At 43.0% G+C, this 25,021-nt stretch overlaps 1 protein-coding gene and 6 non-coding genes across 7 annotated transcripts; 4 read left to right on the top strand and 3 right to left on the bottom strand.

The window, feature by feature from the left end:
- Positions 1-8,989: 8,989 nt before the first annotated feature.
- Positions 8,990-9,062, bottom strand: trnat-ugu (transfer RNA threonine (anticodon UGU)). Its single transcript has one exon. It is a non-coding gene; the product is annotated as a tRNA-Thr (tRNA).
- A 3,415-nt stretch (positions 9,063-12,477) lies between these two features.
- Positions 12,478-12,549, bottom strand: trnaq-uug (transfer RNA glutamine (anticodon UUG)). The gene has a single exon. It is a non-coding gene; the product is annotated as a tRNA-Gln (tRNA).
- A 4,187-nt stretch (positions 12,550-16,736) lies between these two features.
- LOC116678316 (uncharacterized) lies at positions 16,737-19,462 on the top strand. Its single transcript, XM_032508277.1, has 2 exons — positions 16,737-17,957; positions 18,167-19,462. Exons 1-2 carry the CDS (start codon positions 17,930-17,932, stop codon positions 19,072-19,074), a joined length of 936 nt encoding a protein of 311 aa, XP_032364168.1. The 5' UTR covers positions 16,737-17,929; the 3' UTR covers positions 19,075-19,462.
- A 1,897-nt stretch (positions 19,463-21,359) lies between these two features.
- trnal-aag (transfer RNA leucine (anticodon AAG)) lies at positions 21,360-21,441 on the bottom strand. The gene has a single exon. It is a non-coding gene; the product is annotated as a tRNA-Leu (tRNA).
- Positions 21,442-21,651: 210 nt separating this feature from the next.
- On the top strand, positions 21,652-21,723 carry trnam-cau (transfer RNA methionine (anticodon CAU)). Its single transcript has one exon. It is a non-coding gene; the product is annotated as a tRNA-Met (tRNA).
- A 1,596-nt stretch (positions 21,724-23,319) lies between these two features.
- trnan-guu (transfer RNA asparagine (anticodon GUU)) lies at positions 23,320-23,393 on the top strand. The gene has a single exon. It is a non-coding gene; the product is annotated as a tRNA-Asn (tRNA).
- Positions 23,394-24,051: 658 nt separating this feature from the next.
- trnap-cgg (transfer RNA proline (anticodon CGG)) lies at positions 24,052-24,123 on the top strand. The gene has a single exon. It is a non-coding gene; the product is annotated as a tRNA-Pro (tRNA).
- The last annotated feature ends 898 nt before the right edge of the window (positions 24,124-25,021 follow it).

Raw genomic sequence — 25,021 nt, 5'->3', positions numbered from 1 at the left:
AGCTGTTCCACATTCCCAGACATTTAAAACAAGTCAATCATTGGCGTTATTCTCCGAGTCAGATGATTAAATCAGCTGTTTGCTATTTGAGCTGCTCTGTTTCCTGCTGCTCCGTCATTCTTTAGTGTCCTCTGGAAACAGGTTGCTGTCCTTTATGTGTCTTTTGGATGACATCATCAGTGTCTTTGCTTAAGTCTGAAGAAACTCCAACAGATTTAAAACCACATGCAGTCACAGAAAATACAAACAGGGAATAGAAAATGTCAGACAAAGTATATGAAATGAAAAGTCCCCAAAGTAGGAAAATATAATGTTAACCTACCAAACAACAATAACTGGAGAGCATCCAATTAAACATGGCCGACTTCCAGTATGTCGGTAATGAGGAGAGGAATGTTTGGAAATATTACAGATTCATTTTATTTTTATTTAACCTTTATTTAACCAGGAACAATCCCATTGAGCTACAGTAACTCTTCTTCCAGGGAGTCCTGCCAAGACAGGCGCCAAGAAGTTTCATAATACATAAAAGACAGGACAATGGTTCCATACTACACCACAAATCTCTATAGATACTACAACACAAACAAGACATTACACTTAACTTAAGCTAATGTAGACATACAACTTAAAGGGCACCTTGTTAAAAGAAATTACACTGTTCAGGCAGAGTTAACTTTAAAAGGTTTTAAACTGAATTTGACCCAAAGTCCAAATTCAGGCCTTCCACACATTGGTTTTTAAACATTAGTTTTTTTGCTGTGTAGTCTCGAGATGCTACTGATGGAAAGTTTGGAGATTTTAAGGGTTCAAAAGTGTGTTCAAGGTTAAAACTAATAGCCCTAGAGCAGCCATGCCTCGTCAAGGCCCAAATGAGAAAGCAGCCTGGAGAAGTACTATACTGAACATTGCTGTTTCTGTTCATCCTAAAGTCCTTAAACATGTATTTTCTAAATTATAGAAAAGATCACGTGACCGGTGTTCGCAAGGGTTGCTCAGAGCTGAGGCTCCTCATCCTCCTCTGCATTTTACAATAAAAACCAGGTCATTCTTTCTCATTTGACGTCAGTCATTTTATTAGTTACCAGTGTGACTTAGTGGAATGTCTGCAGGCGCAAAAAGGTCCTGGAAAAGCAACAAATTTGCTTCAATCAGCGGTCCACGACGCAGTAAAGTAAGCATTGCTGCCACACATCAGGACAGAGATTGAGAGGCAGGAAGCTACAGTACTGGACCTGGTGCAACGGCTAGACCTGGTGCAGGGAGACAACAGGCAGATAAGAAACCTGCATTGATGACGAGAAGAAATTTGAGTTTAAGCTAGCCAAAATGGAGGACAGATTGAGATACAACAATGTTCGCATTATTGGACTGAAAAAGATGACCCAGTGGGATTCCTGCAGAAACAGTTACTGGTTTGGATTCCATCCTTACAGAACAGCATCAACCATCACCATCAACATGGACAGAGCACACATAATCTACAGCAAGTTTTGTCTCTGAAGGACTGGTTTAATTTTTGCTAGCTGCCATAACTGAAAAAAGCTAGACTTCACCACTGCTTTAATCTGGCTGTCAAATTTAAGTTCTGAGTCCACTTTTACACCCAAATTTTTAACAATCGGCTGGCGATACTGCGCCAAAGAACCCAAATCAACTTGGGAGGAGGTCAGAGAAGTGCCACCAAAGACCATGACTTCGGTCTTTTTTTCATTAAAATTTAGAAAGTTTAAGGACATCCAAGCCTTAATGTCCTGTAGACACTGTAGCAGTGGGTTCACAGTGTTAGAATCTGATTTTTTGAGGGGGACATAAATCTGGCTGTCGTCCGCATAACAATGAAAAGAAATGCCATGTTTCCTGAGAATAGAGCCAAGTGGGAGTAGATAAAGAGAAAATAAAAGAGGGCCAAGTACTGAGCCCTGTGGAACCCCACATGAGAGAGGAGCAGTGGAGGACACCGAGTCATCAAAGCCGACACAGAAAGTCCGATGTGACAGGTAGGACCTGAACCACTCCAGTGCTGTGCCACTGACGCCCACCCACTGCTCCAAACGAGCAATCAGGATTTCATGGTCCACTGTATCAAATGCAGCAGTCATATCTAAAAGTACAAGAACAACACAGTGACCAGAGTCAGTAGCTAAAAAAAATATCATTAAAAACTCTTAAAAGTGCTGATTCTGTGCTGTGCAATGGTTTAAAACCGGATTGGAACTTTTCGAGAATTGTTTGTTCATTTAAAAAGTCCATGAGCTGGAAACATACAATCTTCTCTAAGATTTTAGAGACGAAAGGCAATCTGGAGATAGGCCTAAAATTAGACAAAATAGTAGGATCCAGCCCAGGTTTCTTTAATAAAGGCAGCACAACTGCATGTTTAAGATTCGCAGGAACTACTCCAGAAGACAGGCTGCTGTTAATAACTGTGAGACAAGGTGGCCCAACAGTGGTAAAAATCTCCTTAAAAAATTTAGATGGGACAGTATCAGCTGGAGAACCCGAGGGCTTCAGATGACCCACAATGTCCTGCAGAAAAGGCAGGGTCACAGGCTCAAAGGTGTCAAACACAGCAGGGCAGGGGACAAACACCGAAGGGTCGGAAGCAGAAGGTGAAATAAGTGCTCTGGTAGAAGTGATTTTATCAATGAAGTAGTTAAGAAAATTCTCACACACAGCAGGAGAGGCCTCAATTAGAGTCTGTGGTGCATTCAGAGCAGAGTTGATAACTTTAAACAACATGCGGGGTTTACAACCGTTTAGAAGAACAATATCAGAAAAATATTTTCTTTTAGCCTCTTTCACAGTGGATTGGTAATGACGCCAGCAATCCCTCAGTATTTGAAAAGACACTTGCAATTTGTCCTTTCTCCACTTTCGCTCAGCTCTTCGACACTCCTGTCTGGCAGTGCGGGTAGTTTCATTCAGCCAAGGCTCTGATTTGGCTTTCTGCTGCCTGGTCTTTAATGGAGCCGCAATGTCTATAGCAGTTTGACAGGTGTCGATAAACCATAAATTAAGAGCCTCTGTATCATCACACACAGACTCGGGAATGATGCAGATCTTGCTGAAAACCGCGGAGAAGTGAGCGGCAGTGGAAGGGTTAATAACGCGACATCTGCGTGCAGCGGCGCGAGGCTTCACTGTTTGACAGTGAACAGCAGCTTCAAACAGTACAGGCATATGATCCGAGAAAAAAGGATCACAGACCACCAGGTTAAGAACAGGTAAACCATAAGATAAAACAAGATCAAGTGTGTGACCACGTTCATGTGTAGGCCCAAGTACATACTGCACAAGATTAAAAGAGTCAATGATGTTTAAAAAGTCTCGCGCCAAGAGGTTATCAGGGCAACACACATGAATATTAACATCTCCAACAATAAGGACCCGGTCATATTTAGGCATAATGTCAGCCAAAAACACAGAAAATTCAGTTAAAAAGTGTCTGTTGTATTTGGGAGGCCGGTAGACCACAGCACACAGCACCGTGTGAGAGGGTCCCAGCTCAAACAAACTGAGTTCAAAGCTGGTGAAGAGGGACAGCGATAACTGTTTACAATTAAAGTCATTCTTAAAAACAGTCGCAATTCCTCCTCCGCGGCCAGACGTCCGAGGAGAGTTAAAAAAGGAGCACTCATCAGGTAAAAGTTCAGTGAAGACACTAGACTCACCAACACTCAGCCAGGTCTCGGATATAAAGAGGAAATCCAGCTCCCGGGATATGAAGAAGTCCTTAAGAATAAATGATTTATTCGCAAGCGATCTGGCGTTTACCAGACCAAACCTGGCAAGAGCTGGCGGGTCAGGGCGACCAGCCGGCCAGGAGGCCCGACGCAGAGGCCGCAGGTTCCCCAGATTTACTCCGCGCCAACGGAGACGATGACTGCAGGGTCCGCGGGGCCGGGACACCACCACGGGGCCCACCACTGGCACCAACCACTCAGCAACAGGATCCAGCAAACGTCGAGCGGCACAAAGGCGAGGCCCCGCTCCGCATCCACCCCGATCAGGACGTACCAATCTGGCCCTCAGCCTCACGAGACAGCCACCACGCTTACCCCGGCGGCGATGCCGCTTTCGCCGCGGGAGTGGCGCTGTAGCGCGGCAGAGGTATGTCGGGATGTCAGATAGGAAAGGGGGCAAAGTTTTCTGTCCATAATAATCAAAGTTGACAAGACTTTTGGCTGATATTCTCAGATCTAGCAGCGTTTGACGATCATACACCAGTAGAGCGTTGACAGTATGTGCCACAAATGTTACAAGCAATATAAACATGAACAACAGTCGGAGCTGCTGACGGCCTGCCTCACACACTGGCGCCATCATGCCAGCAATAACTCCAATTCAACGCTGGACTTTAAGCCTGGCTACAGTGCTTTCACCGTCCAGCAGCGCCAGGAATGTATAGGAGTACAGTGTAAATTACATGCTAAAGGTGTCTCAAACTCTCTAATTTATCCAGCCACCCTGAAAGTAACCCACGGAGGGAGAACGCTCACATTCACTACAGCCAAGAATGTGGACATGTTCTGTCGGGAGCTGGATAAAGATGATGAAGGGACATCCATGCGAGGTGCTTCCGCAGCTGTGGATTAGTGGAGTCTATAACACTGTGCAAGGTTGACTTGAGGGCACTGTGTGTAAGTTTGGGATCCAAGCTTTAAATGAACATTTAATTAGGCTGACTGTTCACTTTATAGTCTATATGTATTACTCTCACTAGGATGGTGTACTTTTTCAGTTGTGGACTTTATAATAAAAAACTAATAATTTATGAGAATGTCGGTAACAAACAGCAGAGGGCAGCAATACCCTATTAGCAACTAGTCTGCCTAATTCAGAGCAGAAGAATGTGTTTCCTTTGGTAGTGTTTTAATGCAAACACGTTATATTTCCTAATCTTAAATGGTCGTTACTGCTGGTCAGCCTTCAATGAGGAGAGAAGATCAGAATATAAGAACACACCTATCAGGGCATGAGGAGGAGGAGGAGGAAACAGCTTGGCTCTGAAAAATCTTCACAACGAGGCAGAGTGAATGAGCTGGTGATTTTTAAGATTTTTACTGTGAGAAAACCTTTTCCCACATTGATCACACCAGTACGGCTTCTCTCCAGTGTGAACACGCCGGTGTCTTTCAAGGTTACTACTATAAGAAAACCTTTTCCCACATTGATCACAGCTGTACGGCTTCTCTCCAGTGTGAATGCGTTGATGTTTTTTTAGGTTATTCTGTTGTGTGAAAGCTGCCCCACATTGATCACAGCTGTACGGCTTCTCTCCAGTGTGAATGCGCTGGTGTGTTTTTAGGTAACACTGTTGTGTGAAAACTGACCCACATTGATCACAGCTGTGTAGATTCTCTCCAGTGTGAACTCTCTGATGAATCTTTAAATATCCAGATGTTGTGAAGGATTTCTCACAGTGCTGACAGTGGTGAAATTTGGATCCCTCTCCTCTCCGTTTCTTTAGCAACAGACAAACAGAGAGAGTTAGTGAACAACCTTCTTTAAACCCTGGATTTTCTCTTACTCACAATTTGAACTCTTCATACAATAATATATGACACCCTGACATGTTTTAATGAAAGCAAATGCACTCGTCGGGTTCTAAGATATTCTAAATCTTTCAGGCCAACTTTAATGAAACAACTGCAACGCTGTAATGAAACAAGAAAGTGTGGTAGATGATGGTGGACCACCTGAATGCGTAAGCAGTCTACAAATATTATATGAACACTTTAAAAGTTGGCAGAAGATAATGTTACTCAGGAATTTACCATTAAGATAAATTAAAACACATATCTACAATGCTAGAATATGATGCATAGCCTACATACCTCCCTCTAAAATCTAGAAACTATACAAATAATGAAATTAATCAACTAAATGTCCACTGTATACATGACTGTAATAGTGTATTCATCAGTTTAAAACTGATGTAATAATATATATAAAAAAACATTGAAGTGTCCTCTCCCCTCACCCCAGGATGGCAGAAGTCTGTTCATTCTGTGAATGGGGGGTGACAGAAACCCCTCCCTCCTCGTTGTGACCTTTTTGACCAAGCACCTAAACATACATCCCTACTGGACTATTTCCTGCCATTAAACCTCTCACACATTACCACACAATCATCTTGGTACACTTTAACTTTGACATCCTGTATGGCACCACACCCTCTTCTCTCACTCAAACCTTTACCATAACCTCGGGGGGGGGACTTTTAGCAAGCATAACCTTCTATGCATCAGTGGCCTCCCATTAAACCACTTCCTCAATTGACTGCACACAGCGTCTTTAGCATTGTGGCCAAATATAATTTTAACTGTTGATATTCTTTAATCATGTCTACAACAAAAGAAATATCTCAACACAATATGCATTTATGATCATTAAATGAAGAAATCAGAGCCTGTGTTGCCTAGTCGAAGTGTAGGACTAACTACCTGTTTCAAAACTGCATCAACAGCTCACAATGTCTCGTTTTTACTTTATTGGTCTACATGAAATAACAAATAACAAATAAGTTGATATGTTTGAAACATTACAATTTACAAACACATGAATTGATCATTGTGAATGATGTGGGACTTCGAGCTGTTCACCCTAAAATGCACCAGAATGCGGGAAATCACGTCTACAAAATTCAAAAAGGAACCCCAGAAGGCTAGCTGTTAGCCTGGCTGTTAGCCTGGTCAGGAGCAGGTTAGCTTTTAGCCTTGTTTATACATCCAGAAACCCTGAAAACCCCGGCCTAATCCACTATCTAGGTCTTGTGAAATGGCCTCTTAGTTTAGACTGGTTGTTGTGTCCTGAACACTGACCTGAACATGGCTGGTACCAGAGACTGGGCTTGCTGTTGGTCCTCTGGGGACCTGGTTGGTCCACTGCTCCGGGTCCTGGTCCTCCTCCATTCCTCTATTGTACAAAAATCCAGCAGATCTCCACTGTGGCAGCTGGACTCACTCTGGATTCTGTTGAGTACAAATCAAAGCAGGCAGAGATATCCAGATGCTTTCCTCACATCCACAGGGTCTGATAATGTGCTCGGTGTTGGTGTCCACCTAGTCCTGGTCTTCCTGGGGGGGGGGGGGGGGGGGCAAACCAACTCAACCACTTCTACAACAGCTTTGATTGCCCTGCTTCTGATACAATGGCCTGCCCAACCCCCATCACCCCAACATACTTGTATCTGTTCACGGCATGCCCCCCTCCCCCCACCCTCTCACTCACCTCCACAATCTGTACCCTCCCCCATGCTGCTGCTTCCTTTTCCCTCAGGGGCTGTTCCTTCCCACCCTCATGAGTAAAACCCGTTCATATTGGCTCTTCGTTGGTATTGTCACATAATGACTAGTCTTGTTGGTTTATTTGCTGTCTAATGAGGAAGGACATGCTCTAACTCGGCCCATTTGGGGTCATTTTCAGACACAGATCAAAGGTTATGATCATGTAAGTGAGACGTTCTGACAAAAATACAGTTAATCAACTTTCTGTTCTCTTAGACTAGTCTAAGACACCAGGGGGTCGGAGACAGAAGGTTACTTCTGTTCAATTCTTCCCACCACTAGTAAAATGCATTCATCTGGCAAAAGAACTACCCAAACACAAGCACTTACTTGAGTTGTGAATGCAGTAAGTGCTACTTGTTGGGGTAGTTTTTCTGACCTCTGAAGTCCAGGATTTACTCCATAAAGAAATGTTTAAAAGGGGTATTCTCCTTGGTTACTGGTTGAACAAAGCTGAGAAGTCATTCCTATTACCCTAACTTTAGCATTGACTTGACTGTTGAATTCAGTAAGTGCTACTTGTTGGGGCAGTTGAACATGACAATGCTACAGACTGTAACTGAAGATGGATGTCATTGTAATCACATTTAGACCATCTCAAATGGAGACACTGATGATTATTGTGTTCATGAGTGCTTCTGCTTGGGTTTGTCTTGGTTGTGAGTTCATCATCAGACATTAACACATGCAGACCAAGTAATAAAAAAAGAATGGAGTTTTGGAATAGATATTCAGCACTAAGTGATACTTTCTATTGCTGAATGAGCTCTATCTGGAGGAAAAAGGAGTTGCAAAAAAGAAGGTTATTGGACTCTAATTGACCACTCATAGACTGTTAATGGCATACATTGGGATGATGGTTCTCCATTCATGAAGCTATTCATTACTTACAATAGACAAGACCACTGAAACTTGATTAAAAAAAGTGTACTTGAGTGGAAATGGCTGCATTCAGTATTTAAGATGGCAAATCTGTGTAAGGAACCACTTCCACTGCTTCTATATCACAACACAGAAGATGCCAGAAGAAAATCTGGGACTATGGAGAAGATCATGAGCAAAGAAGGTTGCTTACTGTAAGACTTTGACGTTGGTCTAACTCAAGCATTGGCATTGGATTGATTTTAGTTAGTGGTAATCTATGGGGTGGTTTTTCTGAAAACTGAATCCCAGTATTTTATCTAAAGACTTAATAGTAACAGCTATTTTACGTTGTGTTACTAGTTGGAAAGTACTAAAATGTGTTATAATTCATTCCAGATTGTGTCTCTGGATACATGATTGTTTTGGTAAGTCATTCTTATTACCCTAACTTTAGCATTGACTTGACTGTTGAATTCAGTAAGTGCTACTTGTTGGGGCAGTTTAACATGACAATGCTACAGACTAACTGAAGATGGATGTTATTGTAATCCCATTCAGATCCCCTCAAATGGAGACACTGATGATTATTGTGTTCATAAGTGCTTCCCTTTGGGGTTGTCTTGGTAGTGAGTTCATCATCAGACATATCTCTGAACAAATGCAGAGGCTATTTCATAATTCATAAGTGTTGAATGGGCTGAATATGGCCACATATAATGTTACGATACAAGACAACATTACATGTCACTTTTTTGCTCTGTAAAAATTAGACAACTGGTAACTTTGCTGCACTTATTAAGAATTACACGCCTACACTTCATTAAGTGATAACCAGGCACTGCTGGGATTTGGACCCAGGATCTCCTGTTTACAAGACAGGCGCTTTAACCACTAAGCTACAGCGCCTCCTGCAGCGAAGACTGTCTTGCAATAATACAATGAGCTAGTGAAAAGGGTTCCTTCCATCCATCCATCTTTGTCCAGCAGCTCAAGCAAGGGACCCCAAACTTCCCTTTGCTGAGCCACATCAACCAGGTCCAACTGGGGGATCCCGAGGCGTTCCCAGGCCAGGTTGGAGATGCACTCTCTCCACCCAGTCCTGGGTCTTCCCCGAGGCCTCCTCCCAGCTGGACATGCCAGGACCAGCTCTCTACGGAAGCCCCCAGAAGGCATCCTTACCCGATTCCCTAACCACCTCAACTGGTTCTTTTCATCGCAAAGGAGCAGCAGCTCTACTCCAAACCCCCACCATCCATTGGGTTAGAGATGCCAGCCCCCATCCTGAGGAAATGCATTTTGGCTGCTTGTACCCTGGAACAGGGTGGTAGACAATAATAGATGTTGAAAGGAAGCACTGCTTTGTAAATGTTTTTTGAGAAGTGAAATGCATTGAACACATTTGTTAATGCTTTAAACCTTGTTTTGAAGGGGCTGAACTTGTCCACATGTAATATTATGGTACAAGACAACATTACATGTCACTTTTTTGCTCTGTTGAAGGAGGCAACTTTGTTGCACTTATTAAGAAACACAAATCATATGCATACACTACATTAAGTGATGACTAGGCACTTCTGGGATTTGGACCCAGGATGACCTGTTTACAAGACAGGCGCTTTAACCACTAAGCTACAGCACCTCCTACAGAGAATCCCGTCTTGCAAGAATAGAATGAGCTAATGAACAGGGTTGCTTCCATCCATCCATCTTCGTCCAGCAGCTCCAGTAGGGGACCCCTACAAACTCCAGCAAATGAAAACAGTTGGACGTGTCCTTGAGCGACGCCTCAAGGCCTCAGGACTCATTGTTCATAGGCAGGCCTACCCAGAACATCAGAAGTCCTAGCTATGCAAGGTCTTTGAGAGATGAGAGATCCTTTCCCCAAAGCCCTGGTAAAATCCAACGTCCATGCCATAAGTCCACCTCATCACAAAGGTCATTAACCACTCCAGGCAGGCGATGTTTCATGGAAAGCCATGAAAAGCTTAAAATACAGTCCTAATTTAGTCTTCCTCAACAGTTAACATAGCTACCCTGTTAAGTCTTAATTTGTCTTTTACCTTGTATAAGCTAAACATACAGTATACTGACTGGCAGTATTGGGAGTAACGGCTTAGCTCGCCTAGGCTTGGCGGATCAATCCTATCCAGTCAGTCTGCAGAAGAGGTCTAAGTACCTGGCAGGTCTCTCCCTTCAGCAGTTTGAGAACGCCAGCCCACTCCTTCCCTTTGGTGCTGATCATCCACATCTCACCCCCATAGAGCCAGTGAAGCTCGGTCCACCAGATGGACCAGTCACCATTCGAACCAGACTGGGGGGGGACGTTTCAGGGCCCAGCACGGATCGTGGAGCAACAGCTACGGCCGCAACAGTGCCTTCGCAAGTCCACTGTTTCTTCCAACATGGAGCTCTTCCAGATTGTTGAGAGCCTCTACCAGCTGGATGTGTTGCCATACAAAAATGAGAAAGTGGTAACCAAGACCAGGAGGCAGTAAGTATGCTTGAAGAGAAGACTACGCGTGTGGAGGTGGACAGAATACGCCGCTATGCTGTAACAGTTTCCCTAACTCACCCGGCAAGATTTTTTCAGCTCAGAAGCGTATTTATCTCCAAAACAAGTAATGTTTTTACTTTTGTAAAACTTAAAACGGGGACACTAGACCTAGAGCTGTTCTCATTAGGGGCCCCCTCCCCCCAAGGTCTGATCCTAGACTCCCCCCTGCTGCTACTTCCTACTACATCCACTACACCTCAGAGGGGAATGTTTCAAGATAGAAAGTCCTAATATTTCAAGATAAAGTGTCCTAATATTTCAAGATAAAAAGTCTTAATATTTCAAAATAGAAAGTCCTAATAGTCCTAATATTTCAAGATAGAAAGTCTCAATATTTCATAATGTTGTAATGTTTACTGAACTACATTTATCTGACAGCTTTTGCTTTATTGCTTCAGGCTTGTTTCTGCAACAGCTCCTTAAGAATCAGATGCAATAAAACTATTGAGGACATATTTTCCTTTGACATTGATGCAGTATTAAACGAGATCTCTGCAGTCGGCAGAAACAAGCTACAGTGGAAGTTAATAGGATAATTGTCCAGCTTGTATTTACGTTCATAAAAGTGCTTGTTTTGCTGCTGACAGACTTAGATTAATATTCTAAGTGTCTGACAACATTATGGAAAGGATTTCTAAGGAGGTCAACCTTTCTGTTGAAGATTATATCCTTTTTAAAACATAAAAGTCTGCGAAATTGCGTTCGCTAAACACACCAGACTCCAAGTAATTAATCAGGGATTTTAGCATCGTAAAATACGGCTTTTGAAACATCTCTGAGCACCGCTGGCTCTGGCTGCCTTGAGCCTGCGTGTGTAGGGTGTGCGACCATCGGCTACGTTTTGTCAGTATATTCTTTCTTTCATTCCAATTTCGGGTCTGTCAGTCACAGTGAAATCCGGGGACATTTCCGGGGACAGATCCAGCCGGGGACAGGTCACCAAAATCGGGGACTGTCCCCGGAAACAGGGCACGTCTGGTCACCCTAAGGTAAGGGAAAAGTACTGTTGAAAGTCAGTGTGCAAATGTGTGCTGATGATTGTGTAACCCTTGCAAGTGACTTATCTTATCACTCCCCCCCCCCCCCAAGCTACACCACCACAAAAAACAAAACAAAAACAACATCCCTAATATCGAACCTACGCTTCCAGTGGAGACTGCGACCTGAACGCAGCACCTTGGACCGCTTAGCCATCCTGACTGAATAATCCAACGTGTAGTAGGATCTCTCACAGAAATAATAAAATGGTAAGTCAACTACGTCATGATATAGTAGGTTCTCAGTCATCCAGGTCATAGTTATCAAAGGAAGGTTTCCCTATTGTCAGCCCAAATATATGGGTTTATGGAGACACGGAAGAAAGTTACCAGTGTGGAAATGTGCTTGACAATGGCAACACATTGCGCGGGATGTGAAGGCATCTTACTGACTCTGTACCCCAATGTGCAATGCAGGCTAAATCCTGTAGTGGGAATCAAGATCCACCAATGTTTCGGTCCAAAATGTCCACCTGTGTCCAGACATGTCCCAACTAGATGGGAAATAGACTGACATTTGGGTCAACATTGTGGAAATATCCTCAATATGTTAAACTAAGTCTAAATTTGGAGCTCTTTTAAGTTAACGTGAAGTACAGGTCAAAGCTCAACATGCCACCACCAACATACTGTTTTCAGTCAAACATCCAAGAATATTTTACCCGTTAGCCTAGATGTGGACAGTGTAGAGGTTGATTTTTTAATTTCACCAGTACTCTGGCTTAAAACCAGGTTCCACCGAGACTTGAACTCGGATCGCTGGATTCAAAGTCCAGAGTGCTTTCCATTACACCATGGAACCTGTGAAGTCTGTGTGCGTTATTTCTGGTGCTACCCCGAACTGGTTATGTATTCCGGTAAGAGAATCGCTGCAACTTCAGTTTTCATTTCAACAGGTTTATTAACATCCAGCCTTGAATACAGTCCTTGTTGCTTGCATCACACAATTGTGGGAGTGTGTGTGTGTGTGTGTGTGTGTGTGTGTGGTTTTCTGTAACATAAAGAGACAGAACATATACAGTAAATATAAAATGTACATAACGAATGCACATATATACAAATAAAGAACAATGAGCAACTTATTCTGCAATATACCTAATTGCTAGGTAACTAGTTGCTGTGCAAACAACCAGACAATGCCGGATAGTAATGGTAATTAACACAATTGAAGTATAGTAAGGCATACAGGTTTCATCATGTAGTTATAACTATTGGCCACTAGATGGCGCTCTAAGACCATAAATGAACATAATAGCGGCATGTGGATGACACGCTGAAATGCGCTTCGACAAGCAAATCAGCAACACTATCGCTAATGTAGCAACTGTATTAAATCCTCAGCAGGATTGTAATTAAACATATAGAACACAGTAGTAACTAACATGAGTGTAATATTGTGCACTTACGTTCTCACTAACGCACACGGCAACACAACATATGATTTACACCAGTAGCGTACAACTTCAGGAGCAAACGTGCTCGTGTCCGCAGCAAACTATGAAAAGAACAATGAACTGCGCATGCGCGCAAATACGTGAGTCCAAGGCGTGACGTCAGCTCGTCAGTCCAGCAGGGAGTTTTCTACAGAACCACTGTTCTGAAAGGCAACATTGGTTTGCCAGGCAGCTTCTTCCATATTATTAGATTAGATTAGATTAGATTATACTTTATTTATCCCACGACGGGGAAATTCTGTCGTTACAAGTAGCAGCATAGCAGCAACAGCAAAAAACAGAAAAACAAAACAATAACACACAAACAAGTAAGCACGAAAGAAATACAAGGCAAGAAATACAAGGCAAGAAATACAGGCAAGAAATAGACAATGAAAATATGGTAGACTGAGTAAGTAAAATGCCGTCAAACAAAAGGAATTTTAAAGTGCGGTTGCCATGATAAGAGAAACAATATTGCGGTGTAAGTGACGTTAAAAATTAAGTTAAGTTGAATGTGTAATTAGAGCAAAGAAGCAAGAGTCGGTAGCATAATTTAAATTATATTAACCTGAGACCATCATTAACACTTATGTTATTGAAGGCACACAACAATTACTGGCTAACTTAAGTCATTTAGCAAGCTAAGCGTTCACACAGGATGTGGAACAAGGCAAGTCAAGAATAGGTTTTAAAGCTCTTGCCACAAACATGGAATACAGCAGTAGGTCTACTGTGTACACATGGTAACTTTACATGGGTTGATAATGCAGATGCTCACAAAAGGGGCGGCTGTACTTTCAATTCAGTATCCTGCTCAAATTAATATCCACTACAATGTAGAGAATAGCTGAATTCAAGCTTCCCAATTCCATGTCTCTGAAATTAGTTCTAGAAGGAAACAATTCATGTAAGAAGTGGGATTTGAACCCAAGCCCCCAGTGGAGTCTGCGACCTGAAAGCAGAGCCTTGGAACGCTCAGCCATCCTATCTTTATCTTGTTTATCCTAATCTTCTTTAATAGTTTTTAAAATAAATTAATTCATAAAAAATAGGACTAACATGTGATTATTTTTAATGTTATATTAATAAATGATGTTGCAATTATAATGCTAAGTAAGCAATAAAACCTATAAATCAGCCCTTCTTGTTGTTTTTTGTTATGTCTCGGCAAGAAGTATTATGCTTTTGGGTCGTCTGTCCATCTCTACATCAGAATCAGAAATACTTGATTGATCTGTGAAGGGAAACTCTGGAAGACACTGCTTCTACCAACTGAGCTATTAAAGGTCAACAATGTTTATGAAAGCACTTCCCATTCTTGTTAATGTGATAACACAGGACCCCCTGGAGGGAATTTCTGACTCATCAGGGCCTGTAGCTGTAGAAGCTATTTTTGCATAAAAGAATATTTTATATATCTAGAAGCTATTTTTACATTGAGAATGTTTTATAAATCTTATAGCGAGTGGAGCAAGCTATTGTGAAACAAATGATGCTGTTATAATGTGTGTTTTGGTAACCACACTGCTTTCTGGGTCACGCTCCGGTCACAGACCAAACAACGTATCTAACCTAGCATGCAACAAGCTGCAAACTTTTGCAGACTCGTTGCATCCTGTGTCAGAACATCTGTATTGCTTAGCAACCATGAAATGTATTAATAAAGCAGACTGTTAGAGGAACGAGGAGAGAGCCGTTTTGTACAGAGAGGAGACAAGTGCACCTGGTCTCTTCTCTGCCTCTCCCCTCCTCTGCAGACGAGTGTAAAACTTATCTCTGTGTCAAGCCTGTTTTCTTGATGTCTTTCCTGGGTCTATTCAAAGATTAATTAAGTAACAGTGTAAGTGAGAAACTAGGAGTCTGAGTTTAGACCCAACATTTCTCTGGTGCCGAAACCCGGGACCCAAGAACCCGCCGGTTTGGGACGACACGGGACCAACGGGACCACTTAGAATAGAAAATCTGTCGACAGTCTCCGCCTTTGCATCGGGGGGTCCATACCTTGTGTCCGTGTCGGTCCGGATCGTCGGTGACGGGTCCCGCCGAACCAGGGGAGGCATCAAATAGGTAAGGAAAATTCTCCTAACACCACAATTGTTGTCTGAAGTAATGACCTGAGGCCGTTGGGACGCCAATGTAAAAATACTATTTAACGTACCAAATAGTAAGCCAGAACGGGAGCAACGTACCGTTCCCGAGGGTGACAACGTACCGTCACCAGTCAAAAGGTCTATGAATGCTATTTAACGTACCAAATAGCAAATAACGGGAGCAACGTACCGTTCCCGAGGGTGACAACGTACCGTCACCAGTGACAACGTACCGTCACTAAAAACAAAAAGTAGTAGGACATGATTGTTTGGTGTGTGGAAAAGTGAACAAATAACTGGAAGAGATTAAAGGCTGGCACAGATGTGAGATAAAGGTTTTTGTGGTTATGGTATTGAGTTGTATGTGATACGGCAAAGTAGACAAAATTAAGTACAGTATAAATTGTTTCTGAAAAATGTGAATTTGGTTGTTAACAATACTTAGTGTTTGTATGTATCAAATTGAGGAAAACTAAAAAGAGGAAGTGAATTGTTAAGTGCGTAGGTCTCAGGACCGCGCCCTAAATCATATGATTTTTCTGTTTAAGTGTATGCGAACGGTAGAAAAGCATTGTTGTTTTATTGCTGTTTTGTTGCTGTTTTTTGCTACTGTTTTACTGCTGTTTTATCAATGTTTGATGCTGAAATGTCGCTGTTTTATTAACTGCATGCTGTTGAGAGAGTGATAAAGCTGTTTAACCGCCCGCCGAGGCGCACATACACGAACATACACACACACATCGAGACAGTTCAAAGGAGGAAGTGAAGAATTCACACACACACACACACACACCTCTAGACACACACACACAGTCAGTATTAGAATAAAGGCAAATAGAGACAGCTAGTAAGTAAGCAGGAAAATGGGTAATGCTCAGAGGAAAGCGATAGAGGGATCAGACGATGTTAAGTTTATGCAACAACAGCATCCTGGTTCCACGTGCAGATTAGAAGAGTGGGTAAAGAAGTATGATTTCAAAGCAAAGCTCTCTGAATATGAAGACATAGTCAGAGTTGAAAAGGAATTAGGTGAGAAAAGGAAAGGAAAGTTGCTGAGAGGGAAACAGAGTGAAGTTAGAGAGATCGAAGATGATTTGAGGTTAATCAGAGTGTGGAAAACGGCCAGCGCTAAACGCATGGCTCAGAGACAGGCAAAGCAAGAAAAGAAACAGGAAGTGCTGGCAGCGCAGTGTAAGATACACCCGGAGCATGAGACAGTTGGAGGGAGAATGAGACGTAGACAGGAAGTGCAGGCTGTTGGAGGTAGGGAGGCGGAGCTGAATGAAGAAGAAGACTGCAGGCGCCCGTCAGTCCCCCACAAGATGATAATTATAGTCCAAAAAAACACTCCTAAATATATATATATATATATATATATAAATACTCCTAAATCCGCCAGCAACGCCCTCAGATCAGGCCTATCCAAGCCTCAGTGCTGTCGGAACACCTGACCCTTATTACCCAGGGCCAGAGGTTCCGCCAGCAAACAGTTTCACCATGCCCATGTTCCAAGTGGCTCACCCGAGAGCAGGTGAAGTTCGAGATGGTGTATAATTCCCAGGCCACATGTTAGTTTACAGACCATGGACTGAGACTGAATGCTTAGAAGCCTGCAAAGGGTTAGGATCAGTTGAAGACAATGCCATAGCATGGTGTGAGAACTTCATGGCCCTCCAAGAAACATGGCACCTGAATGGAGCTGAAGTTAACAAAGTCCTACAAATAAGTCTGGGACCACGCCTAGGCAGAGTGAGAGGTAATTGGAACCCAAGAGATGTAGGAGGCCAGCCCTTAGCCCACAAAGAAGAAACAACCCTGACCACAGAGAAAGGTCACACGGCCCACATAGAGATTATTAAGATGAATGACGCCAGGGCAAGATAGGGAAACATAAATCCTTTTCAGCAGATCCCTAAACTGATTCTGAAACTGATGATGAAACCCCTTTTGAAGAAGCTTTACGTAGGTATAGAGATGCCACTAGCCCAGTACTCCATGTGAGTAGTGAAGAAGTTGAACCAGATGAAACAGATGAACTGCCCATAGTAACCATTAATTTGAGTGCATGTGCAGTCATAACAAACCCAGAAAAACAACACCCCTTGAGAACCCTGTTGGTAGGTCCAAAAAGAATCCCAATCCAATTTTTATGTGACTCCGGAGCTGACGCAACCGTCATTTCCGCCAAAATACCAGGTCTGATCCCCAGTGCAAAAACACTTTGTATTGTAGGAGCTAGTGGACTGCCAACATTAGCTCAGTGGTCAAAAAGAATTGACTTACAAGATGAGGATGGTACAGTAGTTACAGCCTCAGTAATCTTAAGCCCCGAGTGTCCCATCAATCTTTTAGGGAGAGACATGCTTCTAAAGTTAAGGTTGAGCTTAGTGTCCACCCCTGAAGGAATGAAAGCCAGAAAACTACCAGAAGAAGAGGTCAGAGGAGCCTGGGTTCAACAGTCCCACAGTGTCCCCAACACGTTTTACTCATTTGACCCCACTGAAGAGGGACCTGGATCAATTACCACCGAACTCAGGAAAATGGCTGAGCAGCTGCGCACCAAATCCTCCAGATCAGAACCTCAAAAGGACTATCCCCTCCACATCACTGTCAATCTCCAACGGGGAAGAGGGCCACCACCCGAGGATTGGCTGAGATGGTTCAACAGACAAGGCCCAACCAAAGTAACTATAAAAGAAACCAGTGGCTTACTATTCAAAGAAACTTGACGATGTGGCAAAAGCACTGCCACCCTGTGTCCAAGCGGTTTGCGCAGCAGCAATGGCAGTGCAAGCTTCAGCGGAAGTCGTTCTATTTCATCCACTGACCCTCCAAGTAAGCCATGCAGTGGATATGCTACTGACCAGTACCAAAATGTCGTTCTTATCACCAGCAAGAACTTTGGGATTGACAGCGACCCTATTATCACAGCCACACCTCACCATCAAACGGTGCAACACAGTCAACCCAGCGACACTTGTCCCCACCGAAGAAGACGGTGACCCACACCACTGCCAAGCCAGAGTGGATGAAGACTACAAACCGGGTCCTGACCTCCAAGACCAACCTTTATCCACGGGGACAACAGTATTCGTGGACGGATCCTCATCCCACGGACCGGATGGAAAAAACTACACTGGTTTTGCAGTTGTAGATCAAAGTAAAACACTGAAATCAGGCAAATTGGCAGGAAACCAATCAGCCCAAGCAGCAGAAATCGTGGCCCTCACCGAAGCATGCAAATTATTCAAAGGACAAGATGTCACGATCTACACTGACAGCCAATATGCCTATGCAACAACACACACCTTTGCCAAATTGTGGGCCAGAAGAGGAATGAAAACATCAACAGGAAAACCTGTTCAACATGCTGCACTATTGACTGAACTGCTATCTGCAGTCATGCTGCCCAGAACATTAGCCATCTGCAAATGCAAAGCCCACACCAATGGACCGGATCTAATCTCACAAGGAAATGCTAAGGCGGATGCAGCAGCAAAAGCAGCAGCAGGCAACACAGTTTTTCAGACCTATGTTGCAAATGAACCCCCAAAAGACATCATTTTCCATGACGTCTTGAAAGACATGCAAAACAGTTCCCCTCCTTCAGAAACCAGCCGATGGCTACTAGAAGGTGCACAACCTGATGACAATGGACTCTATAGAGTGGCAGGCCAATTGTGTCTGCCAAGAGCGTTGTTTCCAGCTGTAGCTAAATTGAGCCATGGGCGGAGCCATATCTCAAACAGGAGGGGTGGTATCCATAGTGGGGGAAACACATGGTCTAATTACCTATTTTAAAACTTTTTGTAGAAGCTGTCTCACATGTTGCAGACACAACATACAGGGTAATGCTAGACCAAAACGAGGAAAGACACCACAAGGCACATATCCATTTGAGATTGTACACATGGATTTCATTGAGTTACACAGAAGCGGGACATATAAATACTGCTTAGTGTTGATTGATTCATTCTCAAAGTGGGTAGAAGTTGTGCCCTCCAAAACAAATGACGCACTCACAGTGGCAAAAGCCATCTGCAAACACATAGTACCGTCACACGGCATCCCAAAGATACTGTGGAGTGACAACGGTAGCCATTTTACCAATAGTGTTGTGAAAACCATGTCAAAGCACCTAGACATTGACCTTAAGTTCCACTGTGCATATCATCCACAGAGTGCAGGACTAGTGGAAAGGACTAATGGCACAATCAAGGCTAGACTCAGGAAGACAATGGAAGAAACAGGGAAACCATGGCCTGAGTGCCTTAGCCTAGTTAAGACATACATGCGCATCACACCAAACAACACAGGATGCACACCATTCGAGATAGTGACAGGAAGACCATTTCACTTGCCCCTAGTGGTAGACCCATTAGTGCAGGATCAAGAAGACTCTGCTGACACCAGGAGACTGGGTTCTGCTCAAGGTGATCAAGAGAAAGTACTGGCACAGCCCGAGGTGGGACGGCCCGTTTCAGGTCCAGCTAACCACATTCACTGCCATTAAGGTAGCAGAACGAGACACGTGGATTCACCAATCACACGCCAAAAAGGGCCATGATCTAGAAGGCGGTCGTTGGCGTTATCAAGGTCCAATATCAGCAGCTGAGCCAACAGGACGGAAATACCCCAGACCTATATCCCATTCCCGATTACGAGTTTGACGACGACAGTTATGTGTAAAGCCCCCACATCCTGTCAATCTACCCTGGTCCCCACATGCACATGACGCTGAGGGTCTGTGCCACCGGTGAGGGCATGTGCTGGTAACCTCTGCCCTCCACTAACCCTAATCCTTTCCTCATCATGATTTCCCATTCCTAAAGAGACTGATCCAGATGACGGACTGGCCAAGAGGCGATCGTTTCCAAGCGGAAAGGTCGAGTGGGAATTTTTCCCTTCATTATAAGTGCAGAAGGGTTTTCGCCCACTCCTGTCCAAGCATCACCTGTTGTACAGTTTGTTAAATGACAGTCATGAATTAAATTCTCCTTCGGAGAACATTTATGTCTCGATGTGAAGAATCTATGTGCACGCTCTAGGTTCCCAAAACTCACAACAGGAGGGATATGTAGAAGCTATTTTTGCATAAAAGAATATTTTATATATCTAGAAGCTATTTTTACATTGAGAATGTTTTATAAATCTTATAGCGAGTGGAGCAAGCTATTGTGAAACAAATGATGCTGTTATAATGTGTGTTTTGGTAACCACACTGCTTTCTGGGTCACGCTCCGGTCACAGACCAAACAACGTATCTAACCTAGCATGCAACAAGCTGCAAACTTTTGCAGACTCGTTGCATCCTGTGTCAGAACATCTGTATTGCTTAGCAACCATGAATGTATTAATAAGCAGACTGTTAGAGGAACGAGGAGAGAGCCGTTTTGTACAGAGAGGAGACAAGTGCACCTGGTCTCTTCTCTGCCTCTCCCCTCCTCTGCAGACGAGTGTAAAACTTATCTCTGTGTCAAGCCTGTTTTCTTGATGTCTTTCCTGGGTCTATTCAAAGATTAATTAAGTAACAGTGTAAGTGAGAAACTAGGAGTCTGAGTTTAGACCCAACAGTAGCTCAGTGATAGAGCGCACTTCACAGTCTCAATGCCCAGATGTATTACAAGATTTGAAGTGAACATTCCATTGTCCAGCTATGGTGGTATAGTGGTGAGCATAGCTGCCTTCCAAGCAGTTGACCTGAGTTTGATTTCCAGCCATCACAGTAGCTTTCTTTGAGTGCTGCTACTTGCTTTTTTTACAAGAAGTCAGCAGAAAGGTTACTTGCCCAATCTGGTTTGATAAAACATTAGATCTCTTTGGGCTGCACGATTATGGCCAAAGTGATAATCACGATTTTTTTGATCAATAATGAGATCACGATTAATTATCACAATTATTTTTTGATTTTCTACTCCAAAGTGCTGGAAAGGAAGGTTTCACCAATTGTTTAACCTCAGGTTGACAAGGAACAATCTCGGCAAGGTAATTGATGGATGATTCTAGTTACTTTTCCTAGTTCAGCCCAAATGACACAGCTGCAAGACATCACATTGGTTGGCTTCCAGCTATGTAATAGATGCAAATGGCAGTGGTGGGATTTGAACCCACGCCTCCAGAGAGACTGGAGCCTTAATTCAGCGCCTTAGACCACTCGGCCACACTACCTGCAAATAACAGGTAACTTGGCGGAGGATTGGCTGAAGCTTACTTTCCACCACCTTGGAGTAGACCAGGGAGGCTGAGCAGAGTGATACGCAAGTTGCAAGGTCTACAAAATGTTAAACTTTGCCACCCGTAAGCTGTTAGAACCTTTGTTGCCACCTTCCCTCAAAATGTGAATCACAGAATTTTCCATCCCTTGCGCCCAAACAGCAGAGCAGAGTGGCGCAGCGGAAGCGTGCTGGGCCCATAACCCAGAGGTCGATGGATCGAAACCATCCTCTGCTAAATCTCATCATTTGTATCAGCACTAAGTCTATTTCCAGTCTGTGGATGTTGAGCAAAGCAAGTGTCTGGGATGTAAGGTTTCTGTCTGCTGAAGAGTAAACCTAATAGCATGTCCAGTTTATTTCATCTATAAAAATGGAAACTACAGTGCTCATACCTGCTGTAACACCTCTAAAAACTGGAGCATAATACTTTAAACATACTACAGTTTAAGTACATAAATACAGTAAAATAGAGACTGTAAAACATGTGCATTTAAAGTGCTTGTTGTGCTGTCTGATGGTCTGAGGTATAAAAGAGAGAGCATACCGCTTAGTTTGTGTAACAGGAGGTCTTAGTCTACCACTACGTTCTATAACCCTACCAGCCAGATTACCACAGGAGGTAATATCTTCTGCAGCTCTTTTAAAGACTCTACCATAATACCTGCTGGAGATGCCAGGTCCTCATACATGTAAAGCATGCTCTCTACCACTGAGCTACATCCCCTGAAGATTTTCAGTTTTTTTAAACTGTTTTCTGAGATTGACTTAGACTTATCTTTATTAATCCTTTTACTTACTTAGGGTGCTTTAGGTAACTGCCTTCCAAGCACTTGACCTGGGTTTGATTCCCAGCCTTTGCAGTAGTTTTCGTTGAGTGATATTACTTACTCTATTTGTCAAGAAGTAACCAGAAAGGTTACTTGCCCATCCTGGTTTAATACAATATTAGATCTCTGTTATGGTACAAATAAGGCAGTATATCAATCAATCAAGCTTCCTCCATAAGGATCCACAGACTGAGGGAGTCTACTACAATTTGCACTTCCTACTCCTTACATTTTATAAAATTGGCTTGTTACTTTAGTTTTGTACTAAAAGTCGTATATCAGGTGTGATTGTGAGAGAAAAGAGCAAGAGACTAGTTGTCCGGAGGATAATCAACTGAGATTGTGTGCGTCTTTTAGAACTGTAAGTCCTAGAACTAATGTTGTCAGTTCATTTAAGCCTGTTGTTGTATTGGTCTGTAGTTCTGGCAAATTTAAAAGTTAGCTTGTTTGTGTTCTTCACCTGTTACCTAGGTTACACCTGTTAGCTAGCTTACACCTGTCTGATTCGATATAATGGAAGAAGACCATAGAGCAGCCCCAAGTTAACCCAAGTGGTCTTACCTCTATTAGAAGGTACAGTTCTGCAAACCATATACATATTAATCTTTGAGTTCATTGGTATGCAGGTCACTTGATGTAATACAAGCAAATACATAAGGCTCCACCCAACAGTTTTGTGATACGTGGCGTGCAACTCTATGTCAATGATCAAGCTTGTTGCTGTGACCAAGAAACCACCAGCCAAATGACTGATACATCATCAGATCCGAAATTTTCTTGGATGCCAAATATTTGAATTGAAAGTCAGAATCCAATTGACATGTAAGAACAATACAATGCACGTCCAGCTTCTACATTTCCACATGAGTCAGCTTCCCCAATTTCTGAGTAACAGGAAAATAGCCTGATAAGCAGACATGTGCAGCTCAACCTCAAAAAGCCATAAAGCAAATGCTTGTGGCTTAAAGATCGATCTCCCGCTCATAAAACACCAGACAGTAGCAGTCTCTGTGGCGCAATAGGTCAGCGCAGTCGGCTGTTAACCGAAAGGATGGTGGTTCAAGTCCACCCAGGGACGTTTGTTGTTTAAATAACCTGGAGTGAGCCAACTCTGGGATTTATCCTTCTGCAGAAGACCATAGAGCAGCCCCAAGATAACCCACGTGGCCTTATGTCTGGTGATATTAACAAACGTAATGTTAGTCACGGTCCCTGTGTGTGTCATGTGGAGGAGACCTGTTATATTATACTACCACTTTTTACTGACAAAATCAAGTCTTTGTTTTGGTAAAAATATTTTGTATCAAATGTTTCCTGTTGTCAAATGAGATCGGAAAGCTGAATCGGGCAGTGGAGCCCTGAAAAGACCCCATGCCAATCTACCTGACCATAGTCTTTCAAGTCAGTGACAAATCCAAGTTGCATTTCCTCTTTCAAACTGCATTTCTTTTTTACCAATATTCAATTTCTAATTTTGACAAAAGTAGTCTGTCGTCCAATAGATGGTGGAAACTAGGCTTATCTGCTGTCACTTTTGACCAAAGAATTCAAGTTCCAATGTTGGTAAAATGTTTTGCTTCAAAAGTAGTCTTTAGTCCAATATAATCAGAAAGCTCAATCTGGCAGTGGAGCCATAAAAACACTACATGCCAAACAAACTACTTAACGGTTGGCTTTCCAGTCACTGACTGGTCACATTTACTTGATGGGAAATTGCTAATAAGCTAAGTTTACGTGGCTCGTTGGTCTAGGGGTATGATTCTCACTTCGGGTGCGAGAGGTCCCGGGTTCAACTCCCGGACGAGCCCTGAAGCAAGGTGCTGTTCCAACCCTAATCTGTACTTTAAAATCCAGTTTATTGTTAAATTAATCCAGATTAGGAGCCAGCACAATTGTAGTACAGCATGTTGGCAATTTTCATATCCAGCTTCAACTGCATGCAATAGAAAAAAACTGGGAAAAGATGTGAGGAACAATGAGCAGGACGTAACTCTCCTTGTTCATTGGTCTAGGTTTATGATTCTCGCTTAGGGTGTGATAGGTCCTGGATGAGACTACTTTGCATTTAAGTAGAGGAATGGATTGAATAATCTGGTTTATTAATGGAATATGATAGAAAAGAGTGTCACGCGCGAGGCAAATTCATCACAATACTACTATCACTTCTTAGTGGCAAAATCAAGTCGCTTTCCAGCCGCTGCATTTATCAATGTACGATCATTCTTACTCTCTGATCGGTGTGATCCGAACGTTTCATGAATATCACGTAAAGCCTGTCGTAAAAGAATTTCTGCGCTCATATCTACCCCAGCTCTTTTTTTTGTTTCATGTTAACAAAAAAAAGAGAAGTATTATGCTTTTGGGTCGTCTGTCCATCTCTACATCAGAATCAGAAATACTTTATTGATCCCTGAAGGGAAACTCTGGAAAAGAGAGCTCCTTCGAGCCAGATTTGAACTAATGACCTAAGGATTTCAGCTTTATGCCTCTACAGTCCTCCGCTCTACCAACTGAGCTATCGAAGGGGGCTAGCACAGTCACATGCACTTCCCATTCCTGTGAATGTGATAACACAGGACCCCCCCCCCCCTATAGGTGCTTTCAGTGATAGAGCGCACTTTCAGTCTCAATGCCCAGATGTACAGTATTACAAGATTTGAAGTGAACATTGTATTGCCCAGTGATGGTGGTATAGTGGTGAGCATA

The sequence above is a fragment of the Etheostoma spectabile genome, unplaced genomic scaffold, assembly GCF_008692095.1.
Source record: "Etheostoma spectabile isolate EspeVRDwgs_2016 unplaced genomic scaffold, UIUC_Espe_1.0 scaffold00006986, whole genome shotgun sequence".
Classification (NCBI taxonomy): Eukaryota; Metazoa; Chordata; class Actinopteri; order Perciformes; family Percidae; genus Etheostoma; species Etheostoma spectabile.
Note: the sequence above shows the minus strand (reverse complement) of the source record. Positions and strands in the feature narration are given on the sequence as shown.